The sequence below is a fragment of the Tursiops truncatus genome, chromosome 19 (assembly GCF_011762595.2).
Source record: "Tursiops truncatus isolate mTurTru1 chromosome 19, mTurTru1.mat.Y, whole genome shotgun sequence".
Lineage (NCBI taxonomy): Eukaryota > Metazoa > Chordata > Mammalia > Artiodactyla > Delphinidae > Tursiops > Tursiops truncatus.
In genome coordinates, this window is record NC_047052.1 from 45,884,186 (window position 1) to 45,905,518 (window position 21,333).

Here is a 21,333-nt window from a genome sequence, read left to right on the forward strand (position 1 = left end):
TTCCCTTTAGCTGGTTATGATTTGTATCCTTTGCTATCATGAAATTGTAATCATAACTGTAATGCTTTCTTGAGTTCTGTGAGTCTTTTTTTTTTTTTTTTTTTTTTTTAGCAAATTATTGAAACTGCATGGGAACTGGGAATCCTCAAACTTGTAGCCTGCTGGTCAGACGTGGGAGTGGCCTGGGGACCCCTGAACTTAGAGCTATGGTGTCTGTAACAGAGGACTGTGTCCCTGACCTGGGGAGTTTGGCTAAACTCTGGGGAAGAAGCCACTGTACGTGCTGACACTGCAGCTGAAATTGTTCAAGCAAGAGAAGAGGCTCCTTAAAATGCTTTGAGAGACAAGAAGAGGACTTGATTTTGCTCCTGAGATGAAAGGTGAAGAGGAGGGAAGGGGAGAAGTTGAAAGGAACCAGCCAGGTGGGGAGGCTTGTCCTTCAAGGGATGACCCCAGCCCTGCGACCCACCAGATTTTCACTCAAGTCTACCAAAGTGAAGGGGTCGGTCGTGTGAGTGGATTTGATTGGAAACGTATGAAGGAACTGTCAGGGAGGGGGAAATTTTCTCTTGGACCCATCTTGAGGTCTTGTGGCTGGACTAATAATAAAATTGACACAAGACAGATTAACAGGAGAAAAAGAAACAAAATTTAGTTCATGCGCATGGAGGTCTCATAGAAATGGGATCTAAGAAGTGGCCAAGGGAATTCCCTGGCGGTCCAGTGGTTAGGACTTGGCGCTTTCACTGCTGGGCCCAGGTTCGATCCCTGGTCGGGGAACCAAGATCCTGCAAGTCACTTGGCGAGGCAAAAAAAAAAAAAGGATTATATCTCATTTGTAAATAAGGATCATTTGAAGAATGCAATCATGGTGGTGGATATAAAAATAACACCTTCATGGATTATGAAAAGGCCTTTGACAAAATTCTGTAACCACTCTAGATAAAACACACACATGTACAAATAGTGAGAGATGGATATGTGAAGAATTTCTACAAAATTAGGACAAGTTAATGATGCTTCACTATCATTCATATTATTTTACATTAGAAAGAAGGTACCAATAAAGTACCTTCTGTCTAATGTATAAATAAAGAGAAAGAAGTCAGAAGTATAAACATTATAAAAGAGGCAATACTGTCACTATTTGCATATGACTTGTTCCCCAATCTAGGAGATTCAAATGAAAAACTACTGTAAAACAGTAAGAGAATTCAGTATGTTAACAGGCTATCAAATAAATATGCAGAAATGAATTATTTTCAAATACATAGGCAAGCTTTTAGAAAATATAACAGCGATAATCCTCATTTACTATAGAAAAAACATAAAAGATAAAATGTCTAGGAATAAATGATTAGACCTGTAAAAGACCTACTTTAGGAACACTAATTTAAGGACAAACATTAATACTCTTCTGAAGGATACAAAGGAAGCCTTTAAAAAATGGAAAAATAAATAATTTGGATATCTTAGCGATGGCAGTTATCTTCGATTTATTAAATATAATGTGATTCTAATAAAGAACTTTGAAATAAGGTAAGCTGACTTTGAGGTTGACGTAGTAATATAAATAAACAAAGATAGCCAGAACACTCTGAAAATGAAGTATAATGAGAGGTTTTAGCATTATTACCTGTAAAACTAGTTAGAAAACTTTAAAAAGTTTAGTATATGATGAAGAGGCATCTTTAAACAAAGTTAGTGGGGAAAAGATGGGCTAGTTAGTATCTGGTGTTGCGGCAGCCAGGTAGCCACCTAAAAAAGAAAATTTGGATCCTTACCTCATATTGTACATCGGGATAAATTCCGAATGGTTCAAAAATTCAAATATGAACAATAAAACCACACACATACATACACATGCACACACACCGAGAAAACCTCGAGTTTCAAAATCTTGCAGGTTTTTTCTCTTTTTTTTTTTTTTTGGCCACGCTGCACGGCTTGCAGAATCTCAGTTCCCCGACCAGGGATCAAACCCGTGACCCGGCAGTGAAAGCACTGAGTCCTAATCACTGGACCACCGGGGAATTCCCCAAACCTTGCAGGTTTAAAAGATAAAAGGAAACAAGAGCAAAAATCTCCATGCCAAAAGGCTTTCAGGAAAACCAAAGACAAATGACAACCTAGGAAAAACTATCCATAACACACATTACAAGCTATTATCATGGCTCATCTCACTATTTCATTAATAGTTAACAGAGTCAATAAAGAAAGGACAAAATTATTCAGGAAAGAAATGGAGAAAAGATTTTGAATAGATAGTTCATGGAAAAGGGAATATGTATAACTCAAATGAAAAGATATTTAACTTCCCTCATAATGAGAGAAAAGCAAATTAAAACTGATATACCATTTTCCAACTATATAGACTGGCAAAATGCAGACACTTGATGACTTACTGTGCTGGTGAGGCTGCAGGGGAAATGTCCATGTTCAGCAGTTGCTGGTGGGAGTGTGAAGAGGTACAACATGAATGGAAGGCAACTTAGTAATATCTCTAAACTTTCACATGAGTGCATTCACCTCAGAATTCTCACCTCTGGAAAGTCGTACTAAGATATTATACATAACAAGGAATCTAAGAAGCTGCTGATTATAATATGCACCATTGTTTTTATGAAAATGCTGTATTACACCATCAAATGTAAGACACACCCCAATTTCAGAGACGTCAATATATGAAAAGTGCATTTAGAATCAGAGCAATACTGTATTTGTGCCCATGCCATGGGATATACAGACAAGATTAACTATTATAGCAACTTTTTTGGCCAATAGAAAATGATGGGAAAAAACCTAAATGCCCATCAGTATGTTCCTGGTTAAGTAAATTACAACATAACCACAGAATGGAATAAAATGCAGCTCTAAAAAAGAATGAGGAAATGTAGTGGTTTGGAAGGATCTTTAAGATAAGTTCTTACTGAAAATGCAATGCATAAATCAATAAATATAATTTGCCAACTTTTGTGAAGAAATGAAAAAAAAAACCCACCCAGATTTGTATTTGCTTGTGTATACATAGGGAAACTGAAAAGACAGAAGAGGTACTGTGGTTACAGATGGGAATTGTGGTAGGTACTGGGTGGGCGGGGGGCAAGGGATAGAAGACTTTTCATTGCACACTTTATATTTTGGGGGCTTATAAATAGATTATTTACCAAAAAAGTATTAAAAATTGAATAAAAGAAAAAATCCAGAAATTTCCGATAGTCTTGAATACATAATTTATCATGTAATATATACAGTATTTACTTTGCCTTTCATTTGAAATGCCTCAGAAAACACAAAATCAATCTTACACTATGGGCTCTATTGGCAGTTTTTCTTCATCAAGTCTCCATTATATAAAACCATTCTTCACTTTAGTGAAGCAATTCTAAAAGACATTTCCACAATGCAGGGAAAACAATCTGGATCAATCACAAACTCAAAGGACGTTAGAGGAGTCATAACGTTTTTTATTTTCTTCTATTTCTTTTCTGATGGTTTTTCTTGATAAGCTTCCTTTTCTTTTTCAACTGTGCCTTGCCTTATTCTCAAATACTTTGACTTTTTAAAATCAAGTTACAGGATTGGTATGACTGTACTGGACACAGAGGTTCTTGAAGTAGTTTCATCACTAAATTATTCTCTACCGATAAACTTATCACAACCAAGTTCTTCTATCAGAGGATTGATAATTTCAGATGCAGTCAGAGTTATACTAAATGTTAAAATATCAAAATCCATCCTCTGAGGATTCCGCTGATATTCGGCATCAAACGCTGCTTCCCTTGCTCTGCAGGCTTCCACAAATCTCCTGCGGCGTCCTTCAAGCTCCTGAATTCTGCCGGGAGCAATCGGGTAGTGTTCCAGATAGTGGCGGAGGAGCTGCTGATAATTAATTCCTAAAACGCCAAGTGGGTGACGGAGGCGGAGATTCGGCAACGCAGCCAGGCCGGGGCTGTTCCCGGGCCTGGACCGGCGTCTGCCCTCAGGACCCTCTTCCTCTGCTGGCTCCGCCAACAATCGGGCAACCTCTGCAATCCGGGCTTCCCTGGCCGCCGCCATCGGACCTTCCCTGGCATCCGCCACTGGACCTTCCCTGGCCGCCGCCATCGGACGGTCCCTGGCCTCCACAGGCTGCGCTGGGGCCGGCTCCCGCCTCCCGCCGCCTACCTCCGCCTGCGGGACGTCGCCGTTGTCATTCGCCGCGCCCTTCGGTGGGACACTGCTGTCTGCGGGCAGCTCGGACATCCCGGACCGCGGGGTCAGCTCGGCCGCTCTCAGAAAAACGGGAATAACGGTACAGCGCGATCAGCGGTTTGCAAGTAAATGCGCGTGCGTGAGCGCTGTGCACACGGGTCAACGCTGTGGGCAAACCCACGTGCACGAGCGTAGGGCCTGCGGCTGAACCTAAGAGCACTGCGCATGAGTCATCCCCACGCGCCTGCGATCTTCCAGGTGCCACCTAGCGGCCGGAAGAGCCAACAAACACACCTGAAACCTTCCCCTGTTACCCAGAATGTCTAAGGGCGGAGTCGAGCCTTGTTTTACATTTCAACTAGTTTAATGTCTACAAGGAAAGTCTCACAAGATCGCTTCCTGTTGGCTTTCCCAAGATTACATCCTAGGATGCCTCTTCCTTCTTGTTCTCTAGTGATTATAATGCCACTTCTATTATATACCCAGATAGTTTAGATTCATGGGTTATTTTGGGGGTAGGGTGTGGTTCTTTATTCTTCTCCATTTATTCATTTGCCTATCTTCACCCATACCAATCCTCTTAATTACTAAAACTTTGTAATAACGTTCCCTTGTTATTTAAAAAAAATGCTTTGGCTATTCTTGGACATTAATTTTTTTTCTAAATCTTTTTCGTACAATATAGCATGCAGGAAAAATATACAAAATATAAATATACGGCTGAATGATTTATCGCAAAGTGAATGTCCATGTAACCACCACCTGGGTCAAGGAATTGAATATTTCTAGTATCCCAGAATCCTTTCCCTCTTCTTATCACTATTGTCTCCTTTCTACCCAGAGGTAACTACTATACTGATATGTATGGTAATTATTTCTTTGCTTTTCTTTATGTTTTACTACCTAGAGCTGCATTCTGATACTGTAGTTTAATTTTGCTTGTTTTTTTGAATTTTACATACGCTTGTGTCTCGTTTCTTTCCCACAACATTATTTTTATGAGATTCACCTATGCTTTTCATTGTGGTTATAAATACTTCATTTTCTTTCTTTCTTTTTTTAACATCTTTATTGGAGTATAATTGCTTTACAATGGTGTGTTAGTTTCTGCTTTATAACAAAGTGAGTCAGCTATACATATATATATATATCCCCATACCTCCTCCCTCTTGCGTCTCCCTCCCACCCTCCCTATCCCACCCCTCTAGGTGACTTAATTTTCTTGATAGTTACATATCCATTACCATTATTATTTTTCTTTTTGCGGTACGCGGGCCTTTCACTGCTGTGGCCTCTCCCGTTGCGGAGCACAGGCTCCGGACGCGCAGGCTCAGTGGCCATGGCTCACGGGCCCAGCCGCTCCGCGGCATGTGAGATCTTCCCGGACCAGGGCTACGAACCCGTGTCCCCTGCATCGGCAGGCGGACTCTCAACAACTGCGCCACCAGGGAAGCCCGCATTTTCTTTTTAAAATAAATTTATTTATTTATTTATTTTTGGCTGAATTGGGTCTTCGTTGCTGCACACAGGCTTTCTTTAGTTGCGGCGAGTGGGGGTTACTCTTCGTCGTGGTGCGCAGGTTTCTCATTGTGGTGGCTTCTCTTGTTGAGGAACACGGGCTCTAGGCGTGCGGGCTTCAGTAGTTGTGGTTCGCGGGCTCTAGAGCGCAGGCTCGGTAGTTGTGGCTCACACGCTTAGTTGCTCCACGGCATGTGGGATCTTCCCGGACCAGGGCTTGGACCAGGGCTCGAACCCGTGTCCGCTGCACTGGCAGGCGGATTCTTAACCATTGCGCCACCAGGGAAGCCCCGAGGTTGCATTTTTTTTTTCCTGGTCCAAGCACCACATTTATAAAACACAACATCCAGCCTATGTGCTGCTTCAAACACAGCTTCACCCCAGCATCTGGGCAATGACTAAGTGTGTGGCTCCTTAACAGCTCCCAGGCTAGTCTGGAGACCAAAGGTCCATTGCTGCCACCCTCAGGCTGCCTGGAAAATCACAAATATTTAATAGAAGAATCCCCAGACTTGTGTAATAACATATTATTAGAGGGGGAACTAGAAATTGCAGTAATTTGCTATAATACTATGGAGGCAGATATCTGTCCTGTCTTTTGAGGCCCCAAATCACCTTCCAGCTGAAGCTGAAAGGCCCTTCCATTATCCAGGGATAAGAATAGCTCTAGAGAAAATTATGGTGTATTAAACAGAAGTGCTCATGTGGGGAGATGAAAGCAAAAATTTGAGATAGATTCCAGGTTCGCTATTGCTCCCAAGACTGTTCCTGTGTAGCGGCTGTAGCATCTTTGTCTCTGACTCACCGCCAGCATTTCAGAATCATCTGAGGACAGTTTTAGTCATGGTGCAGACTCAACAATTAAGCGAGCTGATATCAGGGGCTCCACGCTGGTATATTTTTACAGGAAAAAATAGAGAATTTAAACCCATGGTCATACAATTAACATTTTAAAAGAGAAGGTGAAGAGTTTATAAGGAAAGGGACTGGATCTTCTTCTCCCAAAAGCTGCAAAAGCCTGTAATAAATAGCACTGGTGGGATATTTATCCTTACTGGGAACAAAGACTTCCTTTAAAGGATAAATACACATGTTGACCTAAATCAGTACTTTTATGGATAGGGGTTGAAACCACAACTCAGAATCTGAACCTGGCTTAGGACAATTGGGGAAATCATGATGTCATTCTTGCCTCTTTATTACCCCTGATTATTCTAGGCCTTACATGTTCTGCTCACTAGATGGGCTTGAGCTGACTTAATGGTGGATATAGGTGCTTCTTTCTCTAAGGGGATTTTCTAGATTTGCTTATCTCTCCTGAGATATTTAATGCTGTGTTGAGGTCTAAACATGATGTTACAAGCCTTGTCTCTTTTCCCAAGATTGCTACTGTGCTAGATTAATTGTAAAAGTGGTCCCAATTCTCCATCCTCTCTGTTTCTACACCCTTTGTAATAATAGTTTGTAGCTCTTCTCATCAATAGGTAGATTCCTTTTCTCCATCCCTTGAATCGGAACTGGCCTTGTGACTTACTTTGACCGATAGGATGTGGCAGAAATCATGGTGTATCAGTTTCGAGACTGGGCCTCAAGAGGCATTTCATGCTTCCGTTCTCTCTCGGACTCCTGTCTCGACCATGAGAACAATCCTGGACCAGCTTGCTGGACGGTGGAAGACACCTGGGACTGGGAAACGTGGTCTCAGACAAGGCATTCAAGGTTAGTCAGTCCTGGGAATTCCCTGGTGGTCCAGTGGTTAGGAGTCAGTGCTTTCATTGCCGGGGCCCAGGTTCAACCTGTGGTTGACTCGTGGCAGGGTCGGGGGGAAGATCAGTCAGCTCCACCTGAGCCACCAGCTGACTTTTAGGCTCATAGACTAAATAAATGCTTGATGTGATTTGCCATGCAACATTATTGTGGCAATAGATAACTGCTCCAGAAATTGGTATCAGGAGTTGGGTAGTGCCCTAAGAAAAGGCTAAGATACGTAGGGAAAACAGTGAGGAAATTGTTATTGGAACAGAAAAAATGATGACTCATTATGATGTAGTGAAATAATTGTCAAACTGTCGCCTGTGATTACCCAGAAATAGAAATAGAAACAGAAAATAGAAAGTGTTTGGCTAAGGAGATACCCAGGCATAATGCTGATTACTCACTGATGAGCATGATACAGCGTAGCAAGAAAGGGTTGACCGATAGAAGGAACTGGCTGACCTTCCAGAAGAATTTAAAGGAAATGTAGAGAGACTATGACTTGCTAGGTTGGGAAAGAAAAGCTTTTTTCACATCCAGTGAAAAAAAAAGATTGTCAAAGTGAAAAACAGCCTGTGAGTATAGATCAGATTAAAGGTGTGGCTTTATGACCCTTTGTTAAAAGTTCGAAAATGTGAGGCAGTGCGTAGGTGAGCTTCCCAGCTAGAAGAAAGGGTTTCTAGGAAGCCCACAGGCATGGTCCTGCAGAAGCCTGATCTTAAAATAGAAAGAAGTCTAGAGGAAAGGTATGTTTTCCCCCCAGCTTTATTGAGATGAAATTGACACGTAACGTATAAGTTTAAGTTGTACAATGTGATGGTTTGATACATGTATATATTTTGAAATAATTACAATAGGGTTAGTTAACACTTTCATCACCTCACATAATTAACTTTTTTTTTTTGGTGGTGAAAACTATTCCCTGTCTTTCAGCTCATCGCACCCGAGTTCTGCAGCCAGGTGACTGAGAGCCACAGATGTAAAGAGATCTTTGATAAATGTACAATCAGACAGACGCTGGGATAACGCGTTTGCCAGCTGGAATCGTGGGCTACTTCCCTTGCTCTACACACATCCGTAACACACCCAGTTGGGTTCGTCAAACCCTCTTAATCGGCTGCCGTGGGCGCTGGGCACCTCTTCCCCACAACCAAGGCTACGCCTGTCCCAAGTCAGGCTCGAAGCCTTCGGGCTCGCGTTGCGGTCGTGGGAATTCGGCCGGGTCGGGGCCGTTCCCCTGCCGGGGCGATTCTCGGGGACCCCCGTCCCCGCGTGGCCCAGCCACCGGGCCTTCTCTGTCCTCGTCCGTCATCCAACCTTCCCCGGGCTCCGCAGGCCCCGTAGGGGCCGGCTCCCGCCTCCCGCCGCCGACCTCCGCCTGCGGGACGTCGCGGTCGCCATTCGCCCAGCCCGTCGGCGGAACACTGCTGCCTGCGGGCAGCTTGGGCATCTCGGACCGCGGAGCCCGCGCGGCCGCTTCTCAGAAACTTTGGAACAACGGAACAGCACAACTGTGCGTGCGAACACGTGAGCGAGTGCGCATGCTCGTGCGTATCTCTGTGCGCGTGCGTGCACGTGAGCGTGTACGCTCGCGCGGGTGTGCTTAACTGGCATGCTTGTATGGTGACCGTGCCTGTGAGAAGGTTCATAATGTTAAGTTTCGGCAAGGCTTTTGTTGCTGTCAGTCCCCAACGAATGACAAGGGCTGCTTCATACTTCTAAGTTTTAGTCAAGAATTCTTTTTTTTTTTTTTTTTGTGGTACGCGGGCCTCTCACTGCTGCGGCCTCTCCCGTCGCGGAGCGCAGGCTCAGCGGCCATGGCTCACGGGCCCAGCTGCCCCGCGGCACGCGGGATCCTTCCGGACCGGGGCACGAGCCCGTGTCCCCAGCATCGGCAGGCGGACTCTCAACCACTGCGCCACCAGGGAAGTCATAGTCAAGAATTCTTGGTAAGGCACACCTACACCATCAGTGTCTCGGTCCCTTTTTTTTTTTTTAAAGAAGATGTTGGGGGTAGGAGTTTATTAATTTATTTTTGCTGTGTTGGGTCTTCGTTTCTGTGCGAGGGCTTTCTCTAGTTGTGGCAAGTGGGGGCCACTCACTATTGCGGCCTCTCTTGTTGCGGAGCACAGGCTCCAGACGCGCAGGCTCAGTAGTTGTGGCTCACAGGCCCAGTTGCTCCGCGGCATGTGGGATCCTCCCAGACCAGGGCTCGAACCGGCAGATTCTCAACCACTGCGCCACCAGGGAAGCCCTGGGTCCCTATTTTATTTTAGAAAGCTGTGCAACTTTTGATGCTGGAAACCTGAAACTGCCCTCCCATGCATGCTGCTGCGTTATGAACTCTTGCCCCTCTTGGCGTTCCTCACCTCCTTTTCTCTTTCCCGCTTTTCTCTTTCCTTTCCTCCCCTCCCCCCTCTTTCCCTTCTCCTCCTCCTCTCTTCCCCTGCTACCTTCTCCTTCCATTCCCCCTTTCTCTCTTTCCCTCTGTCCTCCCGCCCTTTCATCTTCCTTCTTCTCCCAGCCTCCCTCCCTTCCATTTCTTTCTCCCCACCCCTTGCCTTTCGTCTTAAGTCTAAGTCTCTGGCAGGCTCCTCTGCCTACCCGACTGTTGTAACGTCCCAGACTTTCAGCCCAGACTGCTTCTAATTTCTAAGGGAACTGTCTTCCAGACTCCCTTGTAATGCCACGTCTCTGCTTGGGTCTGTTTCTGGACTTCTGCTCTTTTCTTTCCCCTTCCCCTTCTTCTTCTTCTTCTTCTGAGCTGTGTGGCATGCAGGATCCTAGTTCCCCGACCAGGGATCGAAGCCCGTGCCCCTTGTAGTGGAAGCCTGGAGTCAACCACTGGACGGCCAGGGAAGTCCCATGTCTGTTCTTTCCTGTTAATTTATGTGCTTATCTGCACCAATACAAATCGTCTTACTATAATTATACCAAACACTTTAATACGTGACTTATTGACATTGGATGAGCCTGAATCCTCCCTCCTAGTTCTTCAAGATTGTCTTAGCTCTCCTTGGACTTTTACACTGTGTGTGAATTTTTGAGTCAGTTTGAGAATTTCCTTAAAATCTTATTGGGATTTTGCTTAGAAATTCATGACTTCTTAGTTTAATTCAGGGAAGAACTGGAATCTTTAAAATGGATTCTTCTCCTGCATTAATGTGATGTATGTGTGTATCCACTTATTAAGGTTTTCTACTACATTATAAAAGTTTTATAGTTTTCTTTCTAATTGTTTTTAGATGTAGATAGTAAAACTGTAACTAAAAACAATAAATGAGAAATTCAAAATGGAGTTTACTTGGGAAAGTGAGCAAGTAGAGGCAGTGGGGAGGGACACCGAGAGAAATTCACAGGTGTTACCGACCAGGGTTCTTGGCCTCCTTAATCAATAGAAATCGACAAGAGGCCAGACAAATTCAGGCAAGGCTTTACCGGGGCTCCTGCTGCAGCAGGAGGGAGTGAAAACAAGTAACAGTTTCTCTTGCTGGCTCTCTGAGGGGGGTGGCCAGCTGGTTCCTTTTATGGGGGTGAGGGTAAGGGTAGGTGGGTGCAGGGGTTAGGCCAGGGGCTTGGCTTCGGCCACCCCCTTGGTGGTGCTGGGTGGGTTTTTGGTCTTTTTGTATCTTGTTGTTCATAATTTGCCTCAACTGTGCAGCGCGAAGTTATTTTTAGTCCCTTATAGTTTCTTTGTATTTTACTGCTCTAGGAGATGTTTGTCCAGGTGCAAGCACTGCAGCAAAGGGTCCCAGGTCCCAGCCTGTCTCACAGGTACTAATGTTTTTATTTCTGAAGCTTGGTGGTGGGTACATGACTAGTTTTTGTGTTTTTTAAAAAATTTTAATTATTCTAGTTTGTTATAAGTTTTATGTGCATGATATATTTCACAGTTTAAACAAATCTCTCCTGCCTTTTATTGGATTGAATTTTAGGAACATTAAGCATTTAGTTGCTGTGTGGATAGGCTCTCTATTGCAAAAGGACTCTCACGCTGCTCTTTAAGAATGCTGATGGTTCCCATGTTGTTTTGTCCAGTAACTTTGCTGAATGTTTGTAAGTTCTAACAGACTTTAAAAAATAGTTTCTTTGCCCATTGCAAATAATTTGAGCATTCTCTCTTTTTTCTTGGTCAGTATACCTAACAGTTTGTCAATTTTGTGAATCTTTTCAAGGAACCAACTTTTGGTTTTTGATTTTGTCTGTTGTTTTTCTCCTATTTATTTCTGTTGTAATCTTTATGATTTCCTTCTGCTTGTTTTGGGTTTAGTTCGCTCTTCTAGTTTCTTAAGGTGGAAGGTTAGTTTATTTATTTGAAAATTTTCGTTTTCGTTAATATAGGTATTTCCAACTATAAATTTCCCTGCAAACACTGCTTTTTTTGCATCTCATAAGTTTAGGTATGTTGTGATTTTGTTTTCATTTATCTCAAAATATTTGAAAATTTCTCTTATGATTTCTTCTTTGACCAGTTGGTTATTTAGGAGTGTGTTGTTTAATTTCCACACATTTGGGAATTTCCCAAATTTCCTTCTGTTATTGATTTCTAATTTAATTCCATTGCGCTCAACATACTTTGTATGATTTCAGTGCTTTAAAAATTTTGAGAATTGTGTTATGGCCTAACATGATCTCTCCTGGAGAATGATCCATGTGCACTTGAGAAAAATCTGAATTCTATTGTTGTTGGGTGATCTGTGGATTTCTGTAAGGACTAGTTGGTTTATAGTGTTGTGCAAGTCTTATATTTCCTTGGTTTTCTGTCTAGTTGGTCTGTCCATTATTGAAAGTGGAGTATTGAAGTTTCTCTTATTGTTGAATTGTCTCCATTCAAGTCTGCTTTTTGCTTCATGTATTTTGGGGCTCTGTTGTTAGGTGCTTATATGTTTGTTATATCTTCTTGATGAAATGACCCCTTTTAAAATGTCATTCTTTGTCTCTAGTAATAATTTTTTTAAAATAAATTTATTTATTTGTTTTTATTTTTGGCTGCATTAGGTCTTCGTTGCTACGTGCAGGCCTTCTCTAGTTGTGGCGAGCGGGGGCTACTTTTTGTTGTGGTCGTGGGCTTCTCATTGCGGTGGCCTCTCTTGTTGTGGAGCGTGGACTTTAGGTGCATAGGCCTCAGTAGTTGTGGCACGCGGGCTCAACAGTTGTGGGTCACGGGCTTAGTTGCTCTGCGGCACGTGGGATCTTCCCAGACCAAGGCTCGAACCTGCGTCCCCTGCATTGGCAGGAGGATTCTTAACCACTGCGCCACCAGGGAAGCCCTCTAGTAATAATTTTTATCTTGAAGACTATTTCTCAAATATTAGTATAGCCACTCTGCTTTCTTTTGTTTACTGTTTGCATGGTATATGTCTTTCCATCCTTTTAATTTTGTCTATTTGTGTTTTTGAATCTAATTTGTGTCTTGTAGATAGCATATATTTGAATCATAAAAAAAGTGAATTTTACCAATTCCTGCCTTTTACTTGGAGTTCCCTATGCTATCATTCAGGGAACCAGGTTGGTTTCAGCCCTGCCATCATTAACACCTGGATTCCCAGGTCACCCTGGAGGTTTGCATGCCAGTCAGCCAGAAGAGGGAGAATGGAGCCTGCACAGGAGGTTTTTGTGGGACAGGCTTGGACATGGTGCCTACCACTTATATTCCATTGGCTAGAAGTCAGCCATGTAAATATTTAACTGGTAGGGGGGTTAGGAAGTGTGCTTAGCTCTGTGCTGAGGACAAAAGAAGAAAGGGACTTAGTGAAAGACTAGCAGAGTCCACCACAGTTATATAAGAAAAGGACAATGTATTTGGAGAATAACACTACCATCAATGGGGTTGCATATTCCAGTTGCTAAAAGATCTTGCTGATAACTTCTTCAAATCAGATACCTATGGAGATGGTGGCTATTGGAACTAAAGTCCTACAGAATTCATGGCTCTGGATTTTGCTTGGATAGCAGGAGGAATTAATACTGCAATTGTCAAATTATTATAGACCTTAACTAATAGAAGGGATGTGTACTCTCACTGATAAGGAATGTCAGGCCTATGTGACTCAGAAACTAGAAAATGTCCATAAAGAAGCATTGAGGCTACACAAGACTGGGAGCTGGATTCTGTTTACATAACTTGTAGCCTTTAGGGAATTTTGGGATACATATTTTACAGTTATTTTAGTAACACTAGGAATAATAACTGGCACATATGCAGTGGAAATGTTTATAAAAAGTGTAAGCTCTAGGAACACATCAAGAGCTTTCTCACCTGAAACAAAACAAATAATACACCATTTGTATTTAGAAGACTAGAGAATGAAGTCCAAAGGGAAAGGTATGAAGAGTCTCATGCATAAGCAAATTTAAGATAAACTATCCGTAAGTTGCAACAAACAAGGGAAACTGTTGAAAAACATTGCATAACTTGTCTTAGTTTGGGTTTTTTCAGAAGTAGACCCTTAGACCCGGGAACAAGTGTAAGTAATTTATTTGGGAAGAGAAGGGAGTTAGGGGTGTGTTAACAGGGAAGGGAAGGCAGCCAATAAAGAGTGCTCTATTAAGCCAGCAACTACAGTGCAAAGCTGAAATTTAAGCCCACGTGAAAACTTTGGAAAGCAGTGCAAAACACGCCTCAGAATGATCTCACGGGAGGGTTGAGGGTGTTGGGCTATTTATACAGCAACTCCTAAGTGTCGTTGATTAGGGTTATTTCCTGGTACAGTACATGTTAATTCTTTGGCGTTTCCAGATTGCCACGCATATGTGGGCAGTATGGCTTTCTATAGTTCCAGAAGAGGATAATAATGCACAGATGAAGATACTGGCAGTTGGAAATCTGCTGGTGCACACTGAAGGTCCAAGGAGCATGGGCAGGGTGTTGATAGTTTCTGTTAGAGTCACCCCTTGCACCACTCAGGGCCACTGGTGCCTCACAGAAGTGCACTCCATCCTGCCACTGCTCTGTCAAGTTGGCAGCCAGTCACACTTGTTTTTGTTTTGTTTTGTTTTGTTTTTAAAGATATACAGTTGGACGAGGTCTTCACTGCTATAGTTGGTCTTGGTCAGAATTTTGTTTGTATATTAACATTCAAGACTCCTCTCATACTTGACCAGTACTTCTCTTGATCTATGTTGCTTACTTGTTGAAATAAACATATACCTTCCTGTCTGAGCAATCTGAACCCTGGTTACTTTTCCCTCATCACACTGATGATGCTGCAATTCCCCATCTACAGTTAGTTCTGGGCATGGAGGCATCAAGAGTTCTAGACATATTCTTCCTTGTTCCTATTACACAGCAGCAGTCCTGTTTCCTGCCAGTATAGTAATTTATTTCTTTGCTTGCTGTTCTCTTGACATGAAGAGCCCAAAAGTGATTGGGTGGCAATGAAAGCTTAAGGTTAATGGAGCTTTTGCTGTGTCCTCTGGCGGAAGTGGTTCCTCCCCTGGGAACCACGACCTCTAGATCTGCAGGGTCTGGAATCGCAGGAACAGAAACACATATTCCCCAAAATGGGTCATGGGAGTCATGGTGAGAGGGGTCAATTCTATGTCTACCTCTTATTGAGAACTATACTATACAGTGGTTGTTGGTATAAGGCATCTTGAGGGACAGTACTCCAGTACCACAGGGTATAATCTCCAAGTTGGTGCCTTAGCTGTGTTTGCAAAAGGTCAAACAAAGGCAGGGAGTGAAACCTGGATTCTGTTCTCAGTTCCTTTTAATGTACTCAGCTCATTCAGATCTGAAGGTGCGCCCCCATTAGGGTCTGGGCTGTTTTCCAGAATTGCTCCCTATACCAGTAGATTCTGTCTTCCTGTCCTGCACCAGCCATTCACCACCAAGAGAGATGGGAGGAGATATCAGAGAGATCCACAAAAAACAGTGTCCCTGGTTGAATATTCAGAGTAGAACTGGGGCACGCTCACTCACTTGGTTATTCCTGCACTCCTTGCACACATCTGTTTTGAGTAGCTGCTCTGCGAGGGCCCATGTAATTAACATCCCCTGATTTCCAAACCATGCTTTCTCTCCCTGTGACAACTTTCACAGCAGGGGCCCTGGGGATGGGACAGTCTTCAGGTTTGGTAGACACTTGGTCTTCATTCATTGTTCTATTTAATAAATAGTGTCTGATGGCAGAAGACGACCTTGTTGCTTTCCGGCTCTGTAGCTTCCTAAGGCTCACAGATGTCCTCAGGACAAAGTATAAGCCTCTTATGTTGGTACTCAAAGGCCTTGTGATAGGGATCCTGCCTCTCTGATATTTACCAGAGCTTCTTAACTCATCTTGTGGTCCCTAAAAATAAAATATTGAAGTAGAGCCATAAACATGCTGTGGTATATTTCTTCTTTTTTTTTGTTGGTAATATTGTAACTTCTGCTTATTTTTTACATCAGCCCTTTATTGATAGAACATACTAGTACTTTAATATTCAGAGTAATTGCCAACTCTTGTTGAATTATCCCTATATTAATGTTTTATCTATTTTGTGAGGGAAGGGTGAGGAAATCCCATCCGTCTTGATATATGGCTTATGAGACCATAGTATGGAATGTAGGTTTATTTTACCATTGCAGTTTTATGAAAATGAAAACAGCAAATTTTTTGCTGTTTTTGAGCAACTTTTACAGCATCTTGGTTCTTTGGGAGGAAGAATATGTAAAATATTTTAATAGTTGTTGAGTAATCAATATATGAAATGCTGATGAAAATTGAGTTTTTCTCCAGTTCTAAACTCTCTTGCGTAAGAATTCCTGTTAGAAGAATCTGAAACAATTTGCAATTTTTGTGTGTGTGTGTGGCCGCACGGCATGTGGGATCCTAGTTCCCTGACCGGGGTTCGAACCCGTGCCCTCTGCAGTGGGAGCAGGGAGTCCCAACCACTGGACCGCCAGGGAAGCCCCTGCAAATTTTTGTACAGAAAATCCAAAGTGAATTTATGTTTCGTCCATCATAGAGAGTTAGTGCTATGACTCATCAGAAAAAAAGGCCCTTTTATTCTGTGTTGCCTGCCCCTCACTTGGAAACAGACGTGCTTCCACATTAGAGCCATCATTAGTCAGCACCACGGACACGCCACAGAGGGGAAACGGCTTTTGGGGACTTGGGCGTCAAGAATAGAATTATCCATATATCTGGAATCTAAAAAAAAAAAAAAAAAGGTTCTAATGAACCTAGGGGCAGGACAGGAATAAAGACACAGAGTTAAAGAATGGACTTGAGGACACGGGGAGGGGGAAGGGTAAGCTGGGACGAAGTGAGAGAGTAGCATGGACATATATACACTACCAAATGTAAAATAAATAGCTAGTGGGAAGCAGCTGCATAGCACAGGGAGTTCAGTCCAGTGCTTTGTGACCACCTAGAGGGGTGGGATAGGGAGGGTGGGAGGGAGACGCAAGAGGGAGGGGATATGGGAATATGTGTATATGTATAACTGATTCACTTTGTTATACAGTAGAAACTAACACAACATTGTAAAGCAACTATACTCCAATAAAGATGTTAAAAAAAAAAGAGTAGAATTATCACAGAACAGAACTTCTTCTTTTGGGGACTCTGGCACAGACTGGGAAGAGCAAAAGGCACTGAGAAGGGAAGGCTTTAGGACCCAAGACTGGCTTTCCATTTCTTGAGAAATGCCCTGTTAGCTGAGAGATGATCAGGGATTGAGAAGGATTGAGGAAAATGGGGGCTGGGGAAGTCACCAGAGGCACTTCAAATTTTTGTATCTGAAAATATTTACAAATATTTGTATCTGAAACACCTCTACTGGCCACCCTGAGCACAGAGCAGTATCTAAGATGGAGATGAATGTAACGATCTGTGTGAAGTGGACTGGTTGACAAATATCATTCAGGGAAGGGCAGTTATTACATGTTTGTTTAGCAGGGCCACTGTGCAGGGTTCTGTAGTTTATTCAGATAAAGTAGCCACCAGCCAAGGGACAAGTTGATATAAAATCTAACTCATGCTCTGCTCAGTAGGCTGTGGGCCACAGGATAGTTTTTATCCACTTAGACCAAGAATTGCCTAATTCCCCAAAACATGAGTTACAGGCTACTGATGGGGTTCTATGATCCATTTTCAAAATGCTGAAGTGACCAAGAATGAGACAGGGCAGGTGTAAGAAGGAGATTGTGCCAAATCAGAACCCAAGAGTTTACAGATAGAGAGGAGGAAATTTCATTCCCCTGTGGAATGAGACCAGGAAGAAAGGCCTGAAGAGCACGGTGAGCCGTGAGTTGCCCCCTCAAGGTATCCGGAGGTTACGTTGAGAAGGTTAAGGAAAGAGGCAGACCAGTTAGTAAGGTTACAGTTGAAGAACAAGCTGTGACGGTGGGCGTGGTGAGAGATGATATGAATGATCAAAACGGATGCCTGAGATAGTCCTTGTGGACACAGAGGACTTTCTTCAATCTGTCTTGGTCTATTTGTAGGCAATATCTCGTGTCTCCTAAGTGGTTCTCCAGACTTTACTAAGGAGCAGATGATCAGAGCCTCTAGAAGGAAGGAGCTCCCGTTTTACCGTCTTGCAAGAACTCATAGAAGCTGAGAATGGAGGGTGGTGCCAATTGCTGCAGAGAAGGATTCCCGTAGAGAATGATAGATTTGAGGCTGGCTGGTTTCAGAAATGATAGGGACCGAGGATTGCTATACATCTCCTGCTGCCCCCTCTTAAAATGGGTGTGTTGACTGCGTTTTTCCCCTGTGTCTCTTTCAGCGTTGTGTGCTTGGTGTGTGTGAGGCCGATCATGTCCCTTTAGCGCTCACGTTGAAAGGAACTGCACCTGAGGATCTATACGCATTGACTTCGTGAGCACCAGGTCCTGGTTGAGATAATGAGATGCTGGACATCATTCCTGAGCCTGTTTTTTTGTGATTGTACGACGCTTGGGAATTCTTTAGAGAGACGTTAGTGTTTTTGGTACGTGGGAAGTGTGAAGTCACTGGGGCCTGAGGGTGGAACAGTAGGTAGTGGCCAAGGATGACTTCCCAAGAACCATAAGTCAGAAGACCCATGCCCTATGTAGCCTCCTCCCCATGATTTTGGCTGTCTCTTTTTTTTTTTTCCCTCGGGTTGTTTTCCTTCCATTTTTATTGAGATATAATTGACACACAGCACTGTGTAAGTTTCAGGTGTACAACATAATACGTCATGAAATGATTACCACAATTAGCTTAGTAAGCATCCATTATTTTGGCTGTCTCTTTTTTTTTTTTTTTGCGGTACGCAGGCCTCTCACTGTTGTGGCCTCTCCCGTCGCGGAGCACAGGCTCCGGATGCGCAGGCTCAGCGGCCATGGCTCACGGGCCCAGCCGCTCCGCGGCATGTGGGATCTTCCCGGTCTGGGGCACGAACCCGCGTCCCCTGCATCGGCAGGCGGACTCTCAACCACTGTGCCACCAGGGAAGCCCTTGGCTGTCTCTTTGACTTGCCTTTGAACAACAGGATGTGATGGGGGTGGCACAGCCTGACTCCCGGGGCTAGGTCCTATTATATCTTGTACCTTCTGCTTCACTGGTGGAAGCCAGTCACTGAGTCCAAAACCCCTGAGGCCTCCATGATTGAGGCCATCTAAGATAGCCATGCAGGTTTTGTAAGAAAGAAATAACTAGCCTACCCTTAGCTGTTTTAGCCACCCCAAATGAAATGTCAGACATGAGGAAAGCATCCATCTGCTAGCCCAGACCAGGAGATCCTTCAGAAAACTCTATGCCCCATCATGATCTGATTAAAGCTGCATGATACGGTACCCATATGAGTGGGGGTAAACCTGCAAAACTGGGTGAGATAATAAATTATTGCTTTAAATCAATATGTTTGGGGGAGATTTGTTATTCTGCAATGGTTAACTGGAACAACATCAAGACCAGAGTCTGGTCACTGCATCCATGTTTACAAATTTTGCTTGTTCCGATAACAAATTCTTCCCTCCCTGGTCTAAAAGCCTGATAATTCATTTCCAAAATGTAAGCCCCAGGTGTCCGCCCACATAAATTGCAAAAATCTTGCAATTTTTGGATACAAGGGAAAGGATTCTTTGAGGGCAATTTTCTGTGCCCCGACTCTTCCTTGGATTAAAAGTTTCAAATTCTGACCTTGTCATTTTCTTTCTTTAATTTCTCCAGTGCACCTTGCACAAAGCGAGGCAGTGTCAATTAACAATAAACATCCTGGGCTTCCCTGGTGGTGCAGTGGTTGAGAGTCCGCCTGCCGATGCAGGGGACGCGGGTTCGTGCCGCGGTCCGGGAAGATCCCACATGCCGCGGAGTGGCTGGGCCCGTGAGCCACGGCCGCTGAGCCTGCGTGTCCGGAGCCTGTGTTCCGCAGTGGGAGAGGCCACAACAGTGAGAGGTCCGCGTACCGAAAAAAAAAAAAAAAAACCAAAAAAAAAAACCACAAAAAAACCCAAAACAATAAACATCCTTAGAATGAAGGAAGAATTAAGAAATTTCACCTGATTTTAAAAGAATCTGTGTGAAGCACTGTTGTTTTTAAAAAAATTATTTTATTGAAATATAGTTGATTTACAATGTTGTGTTAATTTATGCTGTACAGCAAAGTGATTCAGTTATACATACATATACATTCTTTTGCATATTCTTTCCCATTATGGGTTATCACAGGATATTGAATATAGTTCCTTGTGCTGTACAGTAGGACCTTGTTGTTTATCCATTCTATGTATAATAGTTTGCATCTGCTAATCCCAAACTCCCAGTCTATCCTTCTCCTATCCCTCTCCCACTTGGCAATCACAGGTCTGTTCTCTATGTCTGTGAGTCTATTTCTGTTTCTTATAAAGTTCATTTGTGTCATATTTTATTTTTTTTTTATTATTTTATTTTTTTTGGCTGCGTCAGGTCTTAGCTGTGGCATGCAGGCTTCTCTCTAGTTGTGACACGCGGGTTTTTCTCTCTCTAGTTGTTGTGCTCGGGCTCCAGAGAGCATGGGCTCTGTAGTTTGCGGCACGCAGGCTCTCTGGTTGAGATGCGAGAGCTCAGCAGTTTTGGCACGGGGCCTTAGTTGCCCCATGGCATGTGGGATCTTAGTTCCCCTACCAGGGATCAAACCCACGTCCCCCGCATTGGAAGGCGGATTCTTTACCACTGGACCACCAGGGAAGTCCCATTTGTGTCATATTTTAGATTCCACATGTAAGTGATATCATATGCTTTTTGTCTTTTTCTGACTTACTTCACTTAGGATGATGATCTCTAGGTCCATCCATGTTGCTGCAAATGGCATTATTTCATTCTTTTTTATGGCTGAGTAGTATTCCATTGTATATATGTACCACATCTTCTTTATCTATTCATCTGTCAATGGACATTTAGGTTGTTTCCATATCTTGGCTATTGTGAATAGTGCTGCTTTGAACATAGGGGTGCATGTATCTTTTTGGATTATACTTTTATCTGGATATATGCCCAGGAGTGGGATTGCTGGGTCATATGACAACTTTTTTTTTAGTTTTTTGAAGAACCTCCAAACGGTTTTCCATAGCGGGTGCACCAAATTACATTCCCACCAACAGTGTCAGAGGGTTCCCTTTTCTCCACACCCTCTCCAACATTTGTTATTTGTAGACTTTTTTTTTGGGGGGGCTGCGTTGGGTCTTCATTGCTGCGCGTGGGCTTTCTCTAGTTGTGGCGAGTGGGGGCTACTCTTTGTTAACGGTGCAGGGACTTCTCATTGTGGTGGCTTCTCTTGTTGCAGAGCATGGGCTCTAGGTGCAGGGGCTTCAGTAGTTGCAGCACACAGGCTCAGTAGTTGTGGCACGTGGGCCCTAGGGCACGTGGGCTTCAGTAGTTGCGGCGTATGTGCTCAGTAGTTGCAGTGCATGTGCTCAGTAGTTGCGGTGTG

The 21,333-nt window shown here is 43.4% G+C and overlaps 1 protein-coding gene and 1 long non-coding RNA gene across 2 annotated transcripts; one reads left to right on the top strand and one right to left on the bottom strand.

Moving 5' to 3' along the window:
• Positions 1 to 74: 74 nt before the first annotated feature.
• LOC101336730 (EP300-interacting inhibitor of differentiation 2) lies at positions 75 to 8,928 on the bottom strand. The gene is made up of 2 exons (XM_004319896.4): positions 8,740 to 8,928; positions 75 to 4,163 (listed from the first exon to the last, which is right to left on the bottom strand). The coding sequence occupies exons 1-2, from the start codon at positions 8,915 to 8,917 to the stop codon at positions 3,634 to 3,636; spliced, it is 708 nt and encodes a 235-aa protein (XP_004319944.2). The 5' UTR covers positions 8,918 to 8,928; the 3' UTR covers positions 75 to 3,633.
• Positions 260 to 19,676, top strand: LOC117309088 (uncharacterized). The gene is made up of 5 exons (XR_004523349.2): positions 260 to 380; positions 3,794 to 7,431; positions 8,401 to 9,416; positions 11,180 to 11,241; positions 18,187 to 19,676. It is a non-coding gene; the product is annotated as an uncharacterized lncRNA (long non-coding RNA).
• Positions 19,677 to 21,333: the final 1,657 nt, after the last annotated feature.